The 19,913-nt window shown below is 44.0% G+C and overlaps 1 protein-coding gene across 3 annotated transcripts in view; it reads right to left on the bottom strand.

Moving 5' to 3' along the window:
• Positions 1-19,913, bottom strand: part of UVRAG (UV radiation resistance associated) — a 282,645-nt gene that overhangs the window by 93,569 nt on the left and 169,163 nt on the right. Inside the window, exon 15 of one of the 3 annotated variants that reach the window (XM_066208721.1) lies at positions 9,051-9,179. The exons of 1 other annotated variant lie outside the window; for it this stretch is intronic. In XM_066208721.1, the coding sequence (XP_066064818.1) occupies positions 9,051-9,179 (129 nt within the window). Of the gene's footprint in view, positions 1-9,050; positions 9,180-17,509; positions 17,570-19,913 lie in introns of those variants that run through there. One more of the 3 variants, XM_066208727.1, reaches the window with a different exon arrangement.

Here is a 19,913-nt window from a genome sequence, read left to right as displayed (position 1 = left end):
ATATTCCAAAGAAGGTTCTATGACACTGAGATCAACCAGGAAGGACTAAAAAATATCTAGGATAGTTATATGCATCCTGCTGACTGGGCAGTCCGTGGTCCATTCAGATTTCAGGAACATCATGAGCTTAAGAGCATCCCAGGTGGCACCAGCTCAAACTTTGCTACTGATGGTAGTGGTTTGAAAGCAAAACAAATGAGAGGCTCCAAGTCAGAGATACAATTTAATAGGAAAAAAAAAAAAGAAAAAAAAGTAAAATAAAATAGATGCAATAATACAAAAGACCACTGACAGGGTCAGAATACAACCTGAGAGGAGTCATGGAAGCAGTCCAGATGAGGTGGTCTTCCTGAAGCAGTGATCCTGTAGAAAAGTCTGGTAGCTCGGGTCCTCTGGGAATCTAGTGGGTAAGCACCTCTCTGGTGTTCAGAGTCTCAGCTTATACCCAGGCTGGAATGCTTGGTTCCTCCCTCTGGGCGGAGCATCTCACAATGGGATGGTGAGTCATGTGATAAGGCCTGATGGGCCCATTAACAGGAGGTAGTCCAGGAGGGGGTTATTTGTGAGCTGTGTAGCAAAGGTGCTGATGGGCCCATTAACAGAAGATAAGCCAGAGTGGAGGAGGCAGGGAGCACTGCCTCACCTGGTTTCAACAGTTCATGAAGATGGTGATAGAATATACTTCAACCCAGGACACTGATCTACCAATGACTGAACTGTCATGACTCAGTGTTCCTGGCAGTGCTTAACACATCAACTAAGGACAAAACCTATTCAGGCTGAAGGAAAAGTTGGCACCAAAAAAACCCACTTTTACACGGACCTGAACAAGTTACGGGTAGAAATTGAGGAGAGGGATTTGTACTCCTATGTTTAGGTGTGCACATCAGTACACATCTGCACTGGACAGAAGGTACCCTACACATGGGGTGACCATTTCACTCCAAGAAGATGTCTAGACATCAAGACCACCAAGACAGTTGCCCTCTGGAGCTGCTTACTTCTGTCCTTTATTAGCAAATGCCCCAAGTGAGACTTACACATTTGATTTATAGATATCTGTGCTGGGGGAAATTAAACCCATCCTTGAAGTTTTCCAATTAACCAGGAAGCATATTCTGAATCAGATTTCCAAGGCATTCAGGAAGAACATGCAGCCACTCGCCAGCATTTGCCTCCTAGAAGAGGACAGTGCATCAACACCTAATGAACATGAAGTCTGAGGGAGAGATCCCCAGCCAGTGGAAACTGATATGATCTTGAGAGCTATACTAGTTCACAATAGCAATTACCATGTTCATCACCATTACTGTGAAAACAAATAAGGGATCCTTTTTTTTTTCAAAGCACATTGTCTTGTACCTGAGCATGACTTCACTTACATTGGAGCTACTTCTTTCATTAGGTGAAACTGCTCTTTATTAAGAAGCACATAGTGAAAGAATCAGAAATCCAAGTTATAATAATTAACTCCAAAATAATAATATAATAATTAACAAAATATAAAAATTAACTCTATATTATTCTGTTTAAAACCTCCTTGCCTGTTTAATACAGTGACAAAAGGAAGAATTGCCTCAAGTCTATGAACAACCTTTGAGGTTTAAAATGTTAACATTTTTTACAACAGCACAGATGGTATGACACTGCAACATGGCTCTGCTCTTCCTGTCACAGCTTCCAGCCCGAGCATCCAACCAGATGGATGGTCAGAAGGGCGCCAATTAACACTTCCATGGGCCACTCGACCAACTCAGTTGTTTGCCCCAACCATGAAAACTGCTTCGATCTAGGCAGCCTCTAGCATGGGTCAGAGACCTGCTGGGACTGTAAAGATACTGACTGACTTTACTACTCTCAGTCAGTTTGTAGGCAAAACTAAGCTGAGTGGGAGCATTTAATGGCTTGAGGGCAGGAAGGCTCTGCAAAAGGATCTGGAGAGGCTGCATCTGTGGGCCAAACCCAATTGTGTGAGGTTCAAAAAGGCCAAGTTCCATGTCCTGCACTTGGGTCACCACAATCTGTGCAGAGCTAAAGGCATTTAGGGAGCAGAGTGGATGAAAAGTGCCCACTGGGAAATGTCCTGGGGATGCTGATTGACAGACTGAACCCAGGTGTGTCCAGGTGGGCAAGAAGGCAGACGGCACCTGCCTGTACCAGCAGTGGTGTGGCAGCATGACCAGGGCAGTGAGCATCCCCCTGGGCTGGGCACTGTTGAGGTACCTCCAATCCTAGGGGCAGTTCTCAGCCCTTAATGACAAGGGAGAAATTGAGGGGCTGAACCAGATCCAGAGAAGGGAATGGAGCTGGGGAAGGATCTGGAGCACCAGAAGTAACTGAGGGAGATAGAGGGGCTTAGTCTGGAGAAAAGGAGGCTCAGGGGGGACCTTCTCACTCTTCATATTGGCTGCCTAGAGAGCAGCAGCTTCATTTCTAGATCTGGAGAAAATATACAGCACAACTTTTCCTTGCCTTTAAGATGGAACAAAGGGCATCAAAGCTTAAGTTGGTTATTGGCTGTTCTACATGTCTATATTCCTCATTCCTCCAGGCTTCAAGAATTGCATAAATGGGACTTTGGTATACCTGATGGCCTTCATATTGAGACAAAGTAGGAAAAGAAATTTGCAGATGCACAGAAGGAAGGTTGAAGAGCCTATGACAGCAATGCCCAAGACCTATCTTGGACCTGCCCTCATGAACTCTCACATTTCCTATTATTAAATAAGAACCTTCTAGCTTCTTCAGTTGGGTTTTCTAGACAATCTGCTACCATGAGATCTCCCAAACTGATCTCCTCATCCCTTCAACTTTGGGAAGCCAACAGGCAGTAAGGCTATGCAAGCAGAAGTCTTTGGCTACGCAAAATTTGCATAGCTGAATTGCTTCAGAATTCTGGGTTGTGAAAGCTGCAAGAGCCCCTGGTAGATGAAAGTTTTCCAGACCACCTGAGGACAGGGCACAGTGATGTTTGGGTATTATTTCTTCTAGTCTCTTCAGGGCTATTACACACAGAAATAAAAGGCTAAATATGATCAGATTTTCCACTAACTTTTTTTTCTCATGGTATGACAACACAGTCTATCTGGAAGCAATCTTTGCATCTCTCATTTCCTGGGTCACCTTTCATTTTATTTTGTATTCACCACACAGACACACAAGTGAGAGTCTGTGATTTTCATTTACTGGAATTTGGACAACACAGAAAGACTTGATGCATCCACCTCACCTCGAGAAAACTGCCTTCATATTTGGCTACCCCAGTAGTGGAACAAGACCAGTGCTAAGTGAATACACTATTGCCACAATATATGGCTGCCAACAAGCCCCTAGGGCTGAACAGAAGGTTTCAGAGCTCTGGGCCTGGACCAAGACACTGTGCTGACAGTGCACATTTCTGGCTAGAGAGAGGGGGAGGCAGTAAATAGGTATCATAAGACACCATTTCCAAAAGATCACTGAAATAATGTTCCATCCCTAGGAACATTATTTCTGCTCCATATTTTAGATAGCAAGTCCGTATTTCAGGAGCTTTTTAGAAGCAGGTAGCTTGTTATGCACTCCTGAAATCCCTGTGGTCAGACTGACAGACTTTCCATGCTGGAGAAAGACTGGATAGTGTGCAGAAATCTTGTTTACACTCACCTGGCACATTGGCTGTTTGCAGATTTTTCTGCACTCTCCAGTCTGCAGTCTTTCAAAAGAGTGCCCAACAAGGATTTGGGAGAGTGGTGGTGTGCACTGGAGAAGGGAAGCATGAAGTACAGGCCCTGAATTTGGAAGGCAGTTGTAGGGCTAAGGAGGGGACAGAAGAGAATTGGAAGGTAAGGGGATCAGATAGGTCTCTGAAAAGACCTTTTTGGAGAGAAAATAAAATGAAGAAATAAAAATAAAAATAAAATGAAGAAATTTGTTTCTAAACAGTGATCAGGGAGTGTCTCAACCCAAAGAGCTGGTCATGGGATAGATGCTTCCTAGGTTCATCCCATTTCCACATGTTGCAGGGTTTATGACTCCACACTGAACAATCCAATAGCTACAGATGTTTGGCTCCTACAGATGTAGAAAATAAACTAGGTACAATTTCCCAAACCTGAGCACAATTGGCAAAACATGTTTTATGTCCATATAGCTGAACTTTCTTACCTTCTATCTCAGGTAGCTTGGTGTTGTGTCCCAACTTGCTGGGCCAGTCTATCCTGAGCCTGAAACTTACTGGCTTGACACTCATGGTCAGGCTTTTTTCAATCTCCTTGCAAACCTGCTAATTAATTAGATTGCCACGGTGCTCAAAATTTTTTCTCCCTCAAGGACATGGCCCTTCTGGAATGCAGCTGAACTCTTCAGGGATTCATGGTAGATTACAGCACATGAGCTACTGGCCAAGATAGCTTTTGCAAAGGGTCCCTGAAAACACCATTACTCTGGCTGCCTCCCCATTGACCTAAAGCACTTCCCTCACTGCCACAGGGCACTCAGCAGCTCCCATAAGCCAGAAAGGTGGAGTCACTCACCAGCCTTTGCACTGTGCATTGAACATCTGGTTGTAGATAGGGGAATGAATAAGCTAGAGGACTGATGTGAACCAGATTGTTTGCACTCTGAAAAATTCCTCCCCAAGTTTCCAGTGTCAACTTTTTGCTTATCTTTCACACATAGCCTCTCTGGGTACCTTCTGGAAAATCAGGAGAAGTAGGGGTTTGCATTATCTGAGGAAAAGGATTTGCCATGCTCATCATGCTCTGCTTTCATCCAAGCAGGCAGGTTCGGGCTTGATTAAGGACACACTCATCCCTGTTGTCAGAGCAAGGAAAGGCACCCTGACAAAGCAAATGGAGCAAGAAGAGGCATGAAGGAAGGGACTGTGAAAGGGACCCTGCTTCCCACAGGGGATCGGGAAGGTATCCAGAGTGTGTTGGAGAGAGAAGCTGGAGTTTGGCTCAAGAACTGTGCTCAAACCCCCAGCACATTCTGGCTTTTGTGCCTTGTCCACTGTGGCCAGGGGCTGAGAGCCAGTTTTCGCATCTTCCCTGTTTTCATTTTCCTGACAATTATTGCAGAGCACAGCCTGGCCAGAAGCTGCTATTGAATGCTGATCCCTCTCTGAAGGTGAGGCATGTTTGGTTTTTTTTTTCCTAAGCCCTCTTCTTCAACAGTAAGTGAACCAAAAAAGTCTAGCGCATCAGGAGGGAACCCCAGATAAGCCACTCAGTCTCCCCTCTCATTCACGAAGAAGATGGGCCATAATTTCTGCACAAGCCCCAGTGCAAAGCAACCACATTTTCCTGCCCATGATGTTTCTTTTACACATTCAAATGATAAATTTCAGAACTGATCCATTGTGAGGTTAAAAAAAAATTAAATTTTCTTAATCCCTGACTGGGTGCTATTCAACATTAAGAAATACCTCCAACTAGGAAAGATGGCGTGTCTCTTTCTTTAACTAGCCATTATTGGCATGACTTAAAATCACAGAACCTCTGGAATGACCACTGTGCAAATGGGCTTTCAAAATTGACTGCCCAGCATCCTTTTAACTAAGGAATAAAGGCAAGCAATTCCAGGAAAAAAATCCATCAGGGGCTGCTGAGTTTATCAACAACATATCTCTGTCACCTGTGGAGGATAAGAGGCAGAGACCATCTATAGAATCAAGGCCACTACAGGCTGATCCTTAATGTCCAGAGGCCTCAATGGTGGGCTTAAGGGCCACAGTGCTCAAGATCTCAGTGCTCCAGTAGTTACACTGTGTGGCCAAAGCATCTTTTTCTGCCTCCCATGCTGAGGAAATGCTAAGGGTCTACAAATTCAGCTTCCAGCACAGCAAAAGAATCAAAGTCCCAGTATTATATCTCACAGAGTCCATTTGGAATTGCTAATGGAGAAGACAGGAGGAAAGGACAATCATTATGCTATAATTCAGTGCGTGAAAGAAGACTATGAGTTATCTCTTGAGACATCTGATCAAAATGTTGCTGTCACAGGTACTCTGCCATATGTTCCCATTCACACCTTTAATGCCACTAAAAGTCTTTTCTGGAATTGCAAGGACTTTAGTCTTCATACTATTTGAGAAACTCAGATTTGGTGCCTAAAACTTAAAAAAAAAAATTAAGCTATAACTGCAAGTCATTGTTGACAAAACTGGCAGTAGTTCTAACATCATGTTATATAAAACAAGTTCACTTTCTTTAAAGTATGAGTTCTGTTTCCTTCCTTCCTGTTCATACCCCTTCTCTAAGCTGATACCAAAGATTTTTGTAATTACAACTGCCAAGCCCAAACAACTAAAAAAATAATCAAATCTGGCATGCGAAACATCTTCATCTACTATGCCTTTCAATAGCTTATTAAATATTTCACATACAAACACCCACCTACACACACACACATTTGCACAAGAATGCCTATTGTTAACATTATTTTATGAATCCCCCTCAATGCCAAAGAATGAGTAAAGGAAGCTGGTAAATTCTTTTGTATCATGAGGTCAAGGAGATGTAATCCTAGAAATGCCAATGTTGAAAGTCAAAAAGATCTGTCAAGTCAAACTGAGGAAGTTCCTGGAGATGTTGTCTAATAACTTAAATTCATGCTGCATTATATATGCTGAGGTGCTTCAACCCTTAGACTGCGGTTGCTGATTTTGTTTTCTAATCCAGCTGGGGAAGAGAGCAGTAGCCAAGCCATGCCAGTAATGCAGCCGTTTTCAGGAAGAAATGCAAGTACACAATGAAATTTACTAAAGAACTTGAAGAGATTGCATGGGATTCATCTCACCTGTGTTCACATGTTTGCAGTGTAGAAGTCACCATCCCATCTGGATGCCCTGACCTCTAATTTCAGTCAAAGGAGAGAACGGGCCACATGTAGCACACAGACCGTTTAGTCTGTTTGAAATGTCTGCTTGAGGTAAGATGAATCGTATCCTGCAAATCCCTGCTTCTCTCCATTGATTTGCAACATAAGCATATAGGGTGGGATTTTAAAAATGTATTTTATGTTTACAAAGTGCATGCTTTACTCTGAGACAGAAATCTAAGTTCCATTCAAGGTAATGGTGCAAAATCCTTACAACCAATAGTGTTTTAGGGGGCAACTCAGCCAAGTTACAGATTTTTTATGTAATCTCTCTTTTTTACCTTATTTACTTAATTTAGTATTGCTCTTGATTCCCAGTACTGGCTAGATCTCCATTTACTGTTATAAAAGTTTGAATGTTCAACTGAGAGAAGAGTACACTGAAAACATTTGCATTTATCTGAGATTAATTCCATTGTTAAAGTCAGGTGAGATGAATTCCCACAACAAGATAGCTGTTTTGACCTTAGGACACATTAACATTTAGTACATTTTACACCATGTTTTAATCAGGGGAGGGGAGGAACCCAAACATTTGCTGCATATAAACTGAAAAAGTTGCTTTGTTTTATACCCTGCATGGGCTATTGAAGTTTAGAGCAGATAGACAGAAAATGTATGTGAACCATCATGTAGATCATATTATATTGTCTAGTGCTCAGGTTGGTTTGTCTGACATTAGCAACAACTCATGGCTTCCTTTCCTATAACGCTGGTTTATTTTTAATAAAATCACGTCATTTTAATTTGCATCATCTCAGCCAAGCATCTTCCTAGGATGGAGTCAAGGACAAGGAAGGAAGCCCCTGTGAAATGCATTTCAGATGTTCTCCCTCCATTGTGCTGTTTGGTTTTTTCTCATTATAAATAAATAATAAATAAATAGATAGATAGAAATGAGATATCTACTGATTCTTTTTGACAAAAATAAGGCAAGAGGATGAGGAATTATTGCCTGGGTTTTCCAGAGCTGTCACTTTGAGATGTGCTTGGCATGCCATAGTGAGAGCTGGCAACAAGTACCAGCACAGAAATTTTGGATCCAAAGATGTTTCAAGAGTACTAGAAAGAACAACTTTTCCCTGCACTGTGGTGATAGTGGGCATGGGACAAGTTAAAGAAAATGTGGAAAAGTACACAGAACACAGGGGGCTTCAGCGACTTTGAGGAGCCTGGACCCAAATATGTTTGTAGGCATTTCTGGCACATTGCATGAGGGTGGTTCTTCTCACTTGTCAGTCTAAGCTAAACCTTTAGTGATAGCAGAAGTTCTTCAGCTGCAAATATAAGCCTGGCAAGGGGGCTACATGCACTTCCAGCTACAAGTAAGGAGCCAGGTGAAGAAAAAGGCAGGGTCTCCTATATCACAGACCTCATTTGTGCTGCAGGAATACACTAAAAGGCATCAACCACAAAAGTGCAGCAGAGCACAGATGGCTGAACATCAGGACACAAAATAGTCATCATTCACAGTCTGATAATATGGAAGTGATGGCCTTAGCAGTTACCTGCAGACCCTCCCTTTGTATTCCTGGAATTGGGTTTGGCTGCAGAAAGCAAAAGGATGTAGGGAGCTGTGCTGCTACAAAGTTTTCACAGAGACTGCTGGAACCAGTGTGTTGAGGCTCTGATTACACAGAGGTGAGCGACTCAGTCCCAGCATCTTGGTTAGTATTCAGGGTATGTCATGCCACATCTTTGGAGGGACATTTTCAGCCCATTCTCAAAACGAGGCTCATCATGTTTACAAAATTGAAATAACTCCTGAACAACTCAAAACATACTGGACTTCCAGCCTCAGAAGCTGAAATGCCCACAGAGTGTAAAAAGAAAACCCTTGGTGACCTGTCAAGATGTCTTAGAGCTTCTCTGAAGGGCCTAATCTTGAAAATGTTCTGTCTTCAGATATTTTTGCACTAACACAAAATATGGGAATGGGAAAACATCAGGTTTTGCCTACTGTACATCCTACTGTAGTGAGACAGGACCAAGTCATCCTTATGCCCAACTACTGATAAATTTATATCAATGACCTAGGAATTGCAACCTTCCTTTGAGGGTGATGAGGAGTGATTTCCCATGGTTCATTGGAGGAGATGGAGGTACAGGGGAATTAAGAGATCTCTCTGAGAGATGTTCACCTAGACAGTGATGGGAATTGCAGGTCCCAGCATTCAGTGTCACCTTACCTATCTTCTTCTCTCAAGTCAGGCTTCAGTGTGTTTTTCCTCATTTTCCTAATTTGTGCCAATGGAAACTGTAAAATCAGTTTGTCTCGTATAGCAAGACCTGGTCCATCGCCTTCTTTCTCAGAGACACTGGAAGGAAAAGCAAGTACCATTAATCTCACAAGCCAAATCAATCTCCATTGCTTCTGCTCTATTACACAGATGTCAAACCAGCTGTGGCAGGAACAGAAAATGGGCTTTGCATTATGTCCATCTGTTAGGCAAATCATGGCGTAGAAAGACCACATTTGGGATCTTTTTTCTTTTCAGTGTTGCCAGTCAAGTAAAACGACAGATCCCTAAAACAGTTATGAATAACCATTAGTAGGAGAAGACTTTGAAAATGTTCCTTGTTTATACATTTGCTGGAGGGTCTAAATCCTGGTAGAGCTTAGAAAAATCCACCATTTTCATTAAGTTTTCAACTCAGCTTGGGCAAGGGCTCCATAGCACAGTATAATAAATAAATGTAATGCCACATGTATACACATTTTCTTCCAAGGCAGTTTTCAATTTCTCTTTTCAGGCATGTTTTGTGCTGATGGTTCCCTTTGCAGGCTGCATTAGAACAGCTTCAGCACATCTTTGAAAGCTTTCCCAAACAGAAAGCTCTTTCGTGTCCTCAACTCTGAGATGAGTAACAGTTTGCAGCAATGTACCTTAGGAGCCATAAAGCAGAGTAAACTGGATTGGAAGACCTCCTGTGTCTCTTCCCATATTTTTCATAGAAATCACAGTCTGGAGAAAAAAGGGGTTTGAAAGCAATGCCAGAAGGGCCCTGGAGAGCCTGAATTTAGCAGCCTCAGCTGCATCTGTTACTTCTGCTACGACTTCACTTCCTGTATCACAAACTAAATCCAGTGTTGTATTCAGGACTACTACATGGATTTCACCAGCAGGACTGGGCTCTCTCAAAGAGAGGGTAGTATAGTAGCTCAACACATGGTGGAACTGCTCACCTCACTCATTTTGTCCTTGCTGGTAGGACAGCTCTCAGACACATTGCATGACCTTCAAAAGCTTCCCACACAGGCTACTGCCAGCAGATGTCCTCCAGCTGGGATTTGGCCTTTGATCTATGGCAGAAAGCACCTTAACGAAGAATCATGGGCTCATAGAATGGTTTGGGTTGGAAGGGACTTTTAAAGACCATCTAGTGCCAAGTCCCCTCCAATGAGTAGGGATATCTTCAACCAGATCAGGTCTGCGTGTTGCCCATGCCCTTGCCTCAGCAGAATCTGAGACTTTGCAATATCTTGCAGCAGATTAGTCCCAAACCAACCAATTCAAAGCCCTTGAAAATAGTTCCCTGTCATGATCCATGTCAGAGAGAAGTTGAACTCAGAGACAACACAAGACCAAACAATAACAGACATTGAGCATTGATGCTGTTGCTTTTAGGATACATTTAGTCTGAAGTGCAAGCAAACAGCTGTACTGATGCCTTGCATACAGCTCGTGCTGCCAGTCATGGCGGCCACCCCAAAGTGGCAGGCTTGGTATTTCTTCTGTGTCTTATGCGAGTGACCTGAGGGATGTTTATTTGTCATCACTTGGTTTTGTCTTCTCATCTCAAGTGGTCTTTCCCTTAGAACAATAAACTGCTATTGCTTCCCCCTTTTTGAAAATTCTATCGTAGCAATACAGCACAACAGAGAGAATTTCATCAGGCTATCAATACATAGCATAGGCGGGTGTCTTCGGGATGGTTTATTATTCCATATCATGGGGGGGGGGGGGGGGGCGTTCTGTTTTGTTTTGTCCTGCGTCTGGGGTGGCCGCTTCCCACACCCCAAACCACCTCCCGCCGCCCCCGCCCTCCATGGCTCCAGGAGTATCGCGATGAGTGGGAGCCAGGCCGGGACTTCCGGAGAGAGCCGAGGGCGGGGCGAGGGGCAGTTTCTTACTTTCCCGGGAGGGCTGTGATGGTATCTTTGACTAGGGATACTCCTACTTTCTTTGGCGTTTATCTTATTTTTTTGTTGTTGTTGTTTTTGCTTCGGCAGTGTGACGGGGCTTCCCGGCTTGCTTTTTCCGCTGTTCAGCTGTTGAGAAGTCCAGAGCCAATGCATGCCACGTCAGCACCCTCGTTTCCTGCCGGGGGCTGCCCCCACCTTGCACGGCCCAGACTCAGGGAACAGCCAGCGCTGGTGAGAAATCCCTGCTGTGTTCGAGAGCCAGGCTGCTGCTGCCCAACCCCCGCCGTACCTCTGTCATTGCTCTCCGGTTTTCTTTTGTGCTACACTGTAGCCTTTCACTCCCTGCCGGCTGGGAGTTTCCAGCTGCAGCTGCGGAGTTTCTGCTGCCTCTTGCTTGCTGCCCCAGGTGTACCCGCCCTGCCGTTCCAGCTTGCTGCTTCCCAGGCTCCTGCTACAGCCCTCTTTGCTACCCAGAGGGGGCACCGGATTGGCTGCTCTGGGGGTTTTTAAAGGAAGCCCCGGCTCCATCCTTGTCTGCTAAACCCGTCCGCCATTGCCCACTCATGCCACTACACCGCCTGCAGCTGCGGGGTAATCATCACACCCACCCTGCCCGGCAAAAGTGCTTGCAGCCAAGAGAAGCGTGTTACTGGGTTTCTTTGGAGGGGACGGGGGGGGGGGGGGAGTGAGGTTCCACAATTTCAATATCTAGCATTTATTCGATTTTTTTTCTGTGCCTTGCAGGCACCCTTTTTCTTCCTTAATAAACGGGGTTTTTTCACCTTTCACCTATTTCTCTCATTGGCAAAAAGGAATTACTGGAGCCCTTCTCTTTAGAGGAAACACTCATTTCAAACTGTTTTCTCCTAAATTTGTCTTCAGACTGAGACAATGGGTGAAGGCAGAGGCCACAATGCTGCGCTCGCTCTTGGGCGTATACTAATAGATTCAAAGCTCCTAAAGAGACTCTTTCAGAGGATCTGCGTTCATTAGGTAGCATCAAAAGCAGCAACAAACGTTAGGAAATGTATCAAGTGGGAGCTTCCATTTCAAAGTCACTGAGACAATGTTCATGTTTCATGCTAAATGTTTTCCTACATTTTGGCCCAACTCAATTAAAAAAGAAAAGGGAAAAAAACCAAACCAAACCAAAAACCAAACCAAAACAAACAAACAAACAAACAAAAAAAAAAAAAAAAAAAAAAACAAGGAGAAAAGGGGGGGAAATCACCTAGGAGACAAAAACAGAATGCACAAAAAATTAAAGATCATTTTCCCCACCAGAGATCTGCTGATGCTCTGATGGCCCTGCCTAGCTCTTTCTCACTTGCTGAATTCTGTCTGAGAAAGCAAAAAGAAAACTAGATCTTGGGGATTAAAAAGCACTGGCCACTCTTTGTCAGAATGCAGAGCAATTTGGGGTACCTTGAAGTTTTGTGTGACTATTCTGAAGCTTCTTGAAGTCGCTTTAAACTCTATTAACTCCTTCACTTTGCCACAAACCAGATGAGCACTCAGAGATCCTACAAATGCTGGCTCCATTTCACCCTCTTTCAATTTTTTTTAACACAAACCATAGCAGGTAATTATCTTCAGATGTATCCTTTTTTTCCAGCATTGCCTACGTTAGAGCTTCTTGTAGCTATTTTAATGGCCATCTGGTACTGATCTTGGGCAGAGACACAACAACAAATGTTCTGGAGCATAGCTCTGGTGCGGGGGGGGGGGGGGGGGGGGGGGGGGGGGGGTGTCTGGTGTTAGAGATCTACTCAAGTGTCCTTCAGTACTGATCATGTTACTGGAAACACCCAACCTTTCCTAGTTCCTAGCTCGAAAAGTTTCACCAGGAAAGGAAGGAATAAAAAAAGAAAGAAGGGGGGGGGGGGAGGGGGAGGTGTCTTCCTTTGTGGGCTTGGGGTAGCTGGGAACCACCTGTACTTGCTTGTGTGCATGACCTTCAGGACAACCACAAATCGCCCATTTGTAGAAACCATCACATATAAAATGACTGACAGTTACAATTTTTCCACACCCCACCTTCACTCCTCTTTTCCCCTCAGATTTTACACACCAGGCACACCTATGTAAGCAGTATAAACAGTTTCAGGCATTCCTCAGTTTGGGGAAATAGAAACTAGGGAAAATAATTTATGCATTAATAGTATATACAGTCTCTTTACATTTGTAGCTGACCTATGGAGGTCCATGGTCACAGATAGGTACTTCAAGACTATCTATGTCATTTTTAGGTAGAGGAATAAAACAATCTAGTGTCAGTTTGCTAATGTAAGTATATTAAAACAGTCACGTGACTCGCACTCCAGAATTGCCTCTTGGTCTCTATGAACAATGAAGGCAGATTTCTGTGAGTACTTCAGATTGTAAACTATCCTCTACACATTGAAACTTTAGTGTCATTAATGTTACCTTCAGTCCCTACCCAAGCTCTTCCTGAGATGCACTGCACTGCACTGAGATTCCAAAAGAAGGTCAAGTAACAAGAAAAATAAGAGCCTCCTTTGTAAAGTAAGGCTGATAATGCTTTCTTTCTTCACTCCCCTGCCTCATGTATCTAGACATGCTAATTTTTTTTTTTTTTTTCCTTTTCAGGATGTAGTTCTTTAAACACCATGGCCTCAACCCGCATTCAGGTTACCAGCTGTTTTCTAAGACCACTCCTTTGCACAAACAGTAATGGTGAAAGACATACTCTTGGCCAGACTTTATTCATGTTCAAATCACAAAGGTGGTTTGAGCTAACAGTGACTGGAAACTGAGTGTCTTTTAAGCTCAAGATATTCAGTGAGGAGCATTTAGGAATATCCTGAACTATTCCTGTTAAGGAGAATGTGATCTTGTTACCAAAAACTCCTTCATACTAATGTAGTATTAAGAAGTAAGAATTCTTTATTTGGCCGGATGCATGAGGGGATAGCTCCTCCCAAAAGCTGCGCATGCTGACTACAGGAAAGTTTCTATTTATATGCGAATTTTTCATATATATTCATTGATTGTCCCAGACTAATCATACATATGATAATCATTTTCCCAAAATCATTAACATATTTCCCCTCTCCTTTATGTCCTTCTGTCCTGGGGGTCTCACTGGTGCTCCCTGGTGGTCATGCACCCCAGTGTTCCAAGTGACCTGGCTAAGCTGGCAGGATACTGAGGCTGGTGAATTTCCAGCTCTCCCTCTTACGCAAGTGGGCATTGTGTAGTTTCCACAAGCCAGTAGTTTTGGAGAACAAGCATTTTTAGCTCACCAGGCATAGGCCATTTATCATCTGGTAACAATCTCATAAAGTTGGAAAGAAGTAGAACAGTTTGGGCCATATTCATGCCATCATAAAGGGATGCCGATAGCACAGCACTACACAACTGGTTTTATTGAAACATCATGGTAGTAATGCCATAGTATCAATACTTCCCTTTTAAAGAATATTGCACAGAACATGTAAATGAGGAAGAAACTTCCGTGGAAGGATTTTACTGAATACCTTTGCTTCGCACCTGTGTTGTAAAACACAAATCTCTTCAGTCCTGAGAGAGTGTTGTATTTCTTGAGCATTAAATATTGTGCCAATTAGAAGGATGGAGCAGCGTTGAATGGATGGTGAGATGCCACTACCCTCCCTGAAAATCATCTTCTCAGGAAGCTACTCGAGTGGGCACATAAACAGTTACTTAATACACAGACACAACCCCCACAGAAAAGTCAGTGAAGGAAAGACAGGAAGAGTCTTCTGTACAGAGTTCCAGCAGGGTTTATTGCAGCCTTACACCAAAGGAGTCCAGTGACAAAAGACAAGAAATCAATGGAGTCCAGGGTTAAGTATGGGGGTCAGGAGCCAATGGTCTGAGGGCATAGGGGTGGTACGATAGCAGAGCAAAGGGCAATGACCTATAGGGAGCATGAGGGCAGACCATCAGCGATTCTACAACCAATGGGGAAACAGGGAGAGGAGAAACCTCTAGAACTAAGGACATATATGAACAATAGAGGTAGGCAAGGCTAATGGGAAAAGCAAAACTGAGGCATATTAACATAGTGCTGCCAGAGCACCCTGGGGGAAACCTTTTTGCTCACCCTAGCTATGAGGCATTCTTGAAGTCCATGGTAGATTCCTCTGGGGCATTGCCCTAGAAGTTCCCCTTATAGGCTCAAGGGCCTCCACAGAGGGAAAGGCAAGTCAGAGTCTTAGAAAAGAAGGCTGGAAGGATGAGGAGAGGTGATCAAGATCTTTGTTTTGCCTCAGTTTTTCCTACGCCATTTCTGACAGTTGTTTGTTTTATCTGTTTTTAAAGACTACAGTTGGTTCCAAAATGACAGCCTCCCAGGCAATCAATGCCAGTGCTCAACTGGATTTACTGTTAGAAATTGCCTCTCAAGCTTAACAGAGCTCTCCCAGGGCTCCATTTGAGACCATGACTTCATGCCTGGTTCCCTGGTGATATGGAGAAGAGCCTATCCCCTTTGTATTTATGGTCCATTTTATATAGTCAGACTGCTGAGGGCAACCCTGGATGAACCCCTCTTGCTGCATATTTAATGTTCACTCTCTTGATCCACCTCAGTTATTGTGAGGCGCTCTCATACATTCCTATGGGGCTTATGCTCACTTACAGAATGTTTAAACTCAGTTCTTTCATTGTCTTACTCCAGGCCAGCCTACAACAGCCCTATCCCCTCAGTGGCCCCAGTGGGTTTTGCAATTCCTGATCTTTGAAAATTTATTCTTACTTCTGCCTCATGTTATTCTGCCCCATAAAAACTGTCATTGCCAGCTGCAACCACCACATGAACAGAAGATCAAACTTTATCATTTCGTTTGTGCTTCCTGCTCAACACTTCTGCCCATGAACCCATGCTCTGGCTCTTAGCAACATCCACTGAGGATCTGAATGGCCCAATGAGTTTTGTAGCTTCATCCATGTAAGATACTAGTATCTTGTAGAAGTCTGTTATCTTCCAGGTAGGTTACCAAACCTGCTCAAGGTCTTCTCCGTTTGGGAACTCAGTTAATCGGAGGTGGTCCAAAGACCTGAGGGTTTGCCAAATGACTGGTGGGCACATCAAGCAAGCATAGATGATCTCAGTGTGCTCTCTTTCTACCCTCAAGACTGCCTGAAGTGTCCATAATTCGACCCTCTCAAGTCAGTATGTTGTAGCTATCATTTTATCCCTTGTCCTGTCTCCCTGAGCACTTCCGAATTCCTTAGACAAAATTCCAGCTTGTTTGTCTTTTGTTTGCAGCCACATCTTCTTCTATAATGGAAGACTGAGTTTGCAAAACTGTGAGCTAACTCATGGTTTTCATTTCATGCTGGAAAAAGCAGCCAAGCGTTGCTAGTGGGTCCCAAAGACAGTAATATATGATCTGGGTTGAGGCCAACAGCTGCTCCTGCTCCTCCTCTCTGTGAGGGTTCTCAGATGGAGACATTTCCAAAAAATTGTAAATGACTTGCTGTAGCTGTCATCTTTCAGAGCAGCCACAGAGTATTGTCTCACAGAGAGTGCAATTCCTTTTCTCCCCCATTCCTCTCCAATCAGGAATTGGTAGCCTGCTGGTGTCAGCGCACATTGCTGGGCAGGAGGCTTTCCTCCAGCACCCAGACTGCTTATTTACTTCTAAGGCCAGCAGGGAGTGGGAAGCACAGCAGAGACCTCATTCCTGCCATTTATTTGCCTTGCAGCCTGGTTGCTGCACTCAGTTTTCCCTGTCACAAGTACTGGCAGCCCCCTCAAAGACCTCATCTCACAACTGGGCATATAAAATGGCTCCAGAAGAGAAAACAAGAATATGTTGTACTCTGGGAAGGTCACCATCATCTCCTGGGTGATGTAGACTTTAGACTGCATCTCTCTTTAGCAGGACTTAAAAGCCTGTCCCATCTACCCTTGGTTACATCTGCACTCTAACTCATCACTGGATGATGGGGCAATCTGAGAACAAAGGCCAATGATTCTATAAAGTGCTGGGAATGGGAAATTCACATGTTCCTGGTCTGAGAAAACAAGTCATGAGACCCAGATGTAAACCTGGGACAAAAAGACACCGCTCCGATAATCAACAGTTTCTGAGGCTCCCCCAATAAGGTTCAGTTTGATTGCAACTCAGTGCATGGAGGTGAAACTAGTAGTCACTGTTCCTGAAAGAAGACCTAATTCAACGAGGGGCTTCTGGAGTCAAAACTGATTTCTTAGCTGTTCCTGAAAAATCTTTGAGAACTTTCTTGGGCATGGAGACATGTTCACATGTGATTTGGGGTCTAACAAAGGCCAAGAAACATTCCAAATGAGCAGTTCACATAAAGTTACCTACTCAGATTTAGAGGTGTGGATGCAAGCTCTTCCATACCAGATGACCTCAGAGTCACAGGACAATCCTGTGCACATTGAATTTATTTGCACAGACACAAACACTGAGTTAAGTGCATGCTGTTTCAGGTGCCATGTCTCATACAATCTTTCTCAGAAATATATGGAGCTCAAGTGTCCAAGTTCTCCATGAGAAGAGTGGTTAACTGGTAAGGACCTCTGTGAGCTTCTCAGCAGACCTTTTTGCCAGAGAAAAAAAAAAAAGTGAGTTATCTGAAGAAACAAAACCCTGAGGAAGAGTTATAGAAGGAAGATACCACAAAATCCTTAGATTCAGATCTTCTTACTTTTGACTCTGCTATTTAGCTTAGTATCAGCACACAAGTTTATGCTATTTATCTTTGCTTTAAATGCTTTAGAGTAAAACTGGTCTATTCCTTCTCATTTGTATTAATGCATCTGTCTAGTAGTGAGTAGGTGATTAAAAATACCCCCCAAGCCCCTGAAATATTGCTCTTCTGACACAGACCTTTTTGCCATTTTGCTCTGGTTGGTGGTCTCTCTCCTGAAGAGTGCAAACTACATCAATGGCTGGGATTTTCCAGTTTATCTCCATCTTTTCATAGGACTATTGATCAAATCCCAGCAACTGTCATATGTATAAATGTCCCAGACTTGACTGAATGTTTGACACCATGCTTGACAAGGCACACGCACATAATGAAAGTGGACAGCCTTTACCCTTAGGAGGTTTTACAAAGTAGCATTGAAGTTAAGGGAGGGTACATGGAAGAGACACACTGTGTAACACCTTTATTACTTGTGTTACCCATCAGTTCAAGGCAACTCTTCTGAGGATATCTGCCATGGGAGATGGTGTGTGTGTCCATGTGCGAGCATGCATGCCTACTGTTTTATAACTATATGCTCAGAGGTGAGATTCATGTCTTCAAAGCTCACCTGGACGCTTGAGCCTCACCAGGCTTTTGCTGTCACTCATCCTCTTTCTCTCCACTCATCTTCCCTGCCAAAATCTGGGCACTTTATGGTTGCCAAGTGTTATGGGTCAACACAGTTTGTTTTTTAGTGGAAGAAGAATATGGAATATTGCCCTGTCAGGACTCTTAGAATTGTTTGGAAAGGGGGACCTATCAGGGGCCAGTTTTTAGCTACTGGCATATGGTTCGACCAATGAGAAAAAGGAATGTGACTTTTGGTAATACCCATATAGAGCTGAGACTGGGTTCAAGCCGCCCTCTTTTCTCCCAGTGAGCCACCAGGTAACATTGTGGGCAGCAAAAAAAGGGCCGGTTTAGGCCCTGCTGCCCTGGGCCCATGGGGTGGGGCAGCCCGGCCGGCTGAGCCCCCTTTTCCCCCGGCTGCTGGTGGGGGAGAGGGGAGGCTGCATCTCAGGGCTGGCCACACTCCAGGGCCATGGCAGAAGGGGCCTGGCCATGGCAGAAGGGGCCTGGCCATGGCTGAGCCCGGTAACATCTAGCAGCAGGGGAGGAGAGGAAAGCCCCGGCTGCTAACATCTAACAAGTTTTAAGTTCACCCTGGCAGCTGCCCATGCTTCTGACCAGGGCTTGGGGGAGAGTGTTCTTCCCCCCCCCCCACTTCTTTCTTCAGGCCCCGGGGAGCAGCTCTGAGCGGACTAGGCCATGAGATCGAGGAGTGGAAAAGAAGGCATCCACCAGCCTCCCCCACCAGCATGGCTTAGGAATTTTTGGGGCTGCCACCTGGCAGAGATCACATGACCACCGCAGACCTGGGCAAGCTTTAACTCTTTCCTGCCAGCAGATGGAACTTCAGAACACTAGCTCTTCCCAGAGTGAGAACAGACAAAGTGATTCAACTATGAAAAGACACAGCATGAAATTGAAGTCAGTAAAGAGAGAGTGAAAGGACTGTTTGGAACAAAGGAGGAGGAGTGGCCTAATTTGGCCGGACATCTTTAGTAAACTATGGAGAATGGACTATTTTTCCTGTAACATATGAATACTGTTGGGGGGATGTAAGGTTCTAATTAAAAGTGTTATGAAGCTCTTTGCTCCTAAGGAAAAGGAGATTTTTAGGTTTTGAGATGAAGATGGTTTCGGAGATAGAAGAAGAGAATCTTTGTTTTATCCTAGAGGAGGCATGCTTAAACAGTACCCCTAATAAGCAGGTATGACCTATGTGCAATGTTGGCAAAGCTGCTAATGGGTAGGATTTCACAGTTTGCAGAGGTTCCTTTCAGGCCACTGCAGATCTGTGGCATGGAAGCCACCAGAGGAGTGTTCCTCTTGTGGCGATGTCTCCATAGCACTCTAAGAGAGACTCCTTTCCCCAAAGAACTGATGAAAGACTGTTTTAAATGGTGAAATTGACTGAAAATTACAGGTCTTGTCTCTTTTATGTTGTATGTGAGAAAGTGAATTGTTAGTGGGAAGAAGTGTTTTGAAAGTTTTCATTTTGATTTTCATTTTTCCTTCTTTTGGTGTGTGTTAATAAATCTGTTTGTTTTATCTTTAAGCTTGAGCCTGCTTCACCTCTCCTAATCCTACTTCACAGGAGAAAAAGAGAGTAAACACTAAGACCACT

Source organism: Chamaea fasciata, unplaced genomic scaffold (assembly GCF_029207755.1).
Source record: "Chamaea fasciata isolate MVZ Bird 193981 ecotype frontalis unplaced genomic scaffold, bChaFas1.0.hap1 SCAF_2, whole genome shotgun sequence".
Classification (NCBI taxonomy): Eukaryota; Metazoa; Chordata; class Aves; order Passeriformes; family Sylviidae; genus Chamaea; species Chamaea fasciata.
Note: the sequence above shows the minus strand (reverse complement) of the source record. Positions and strands in the feature narration are given on the sequence as shown.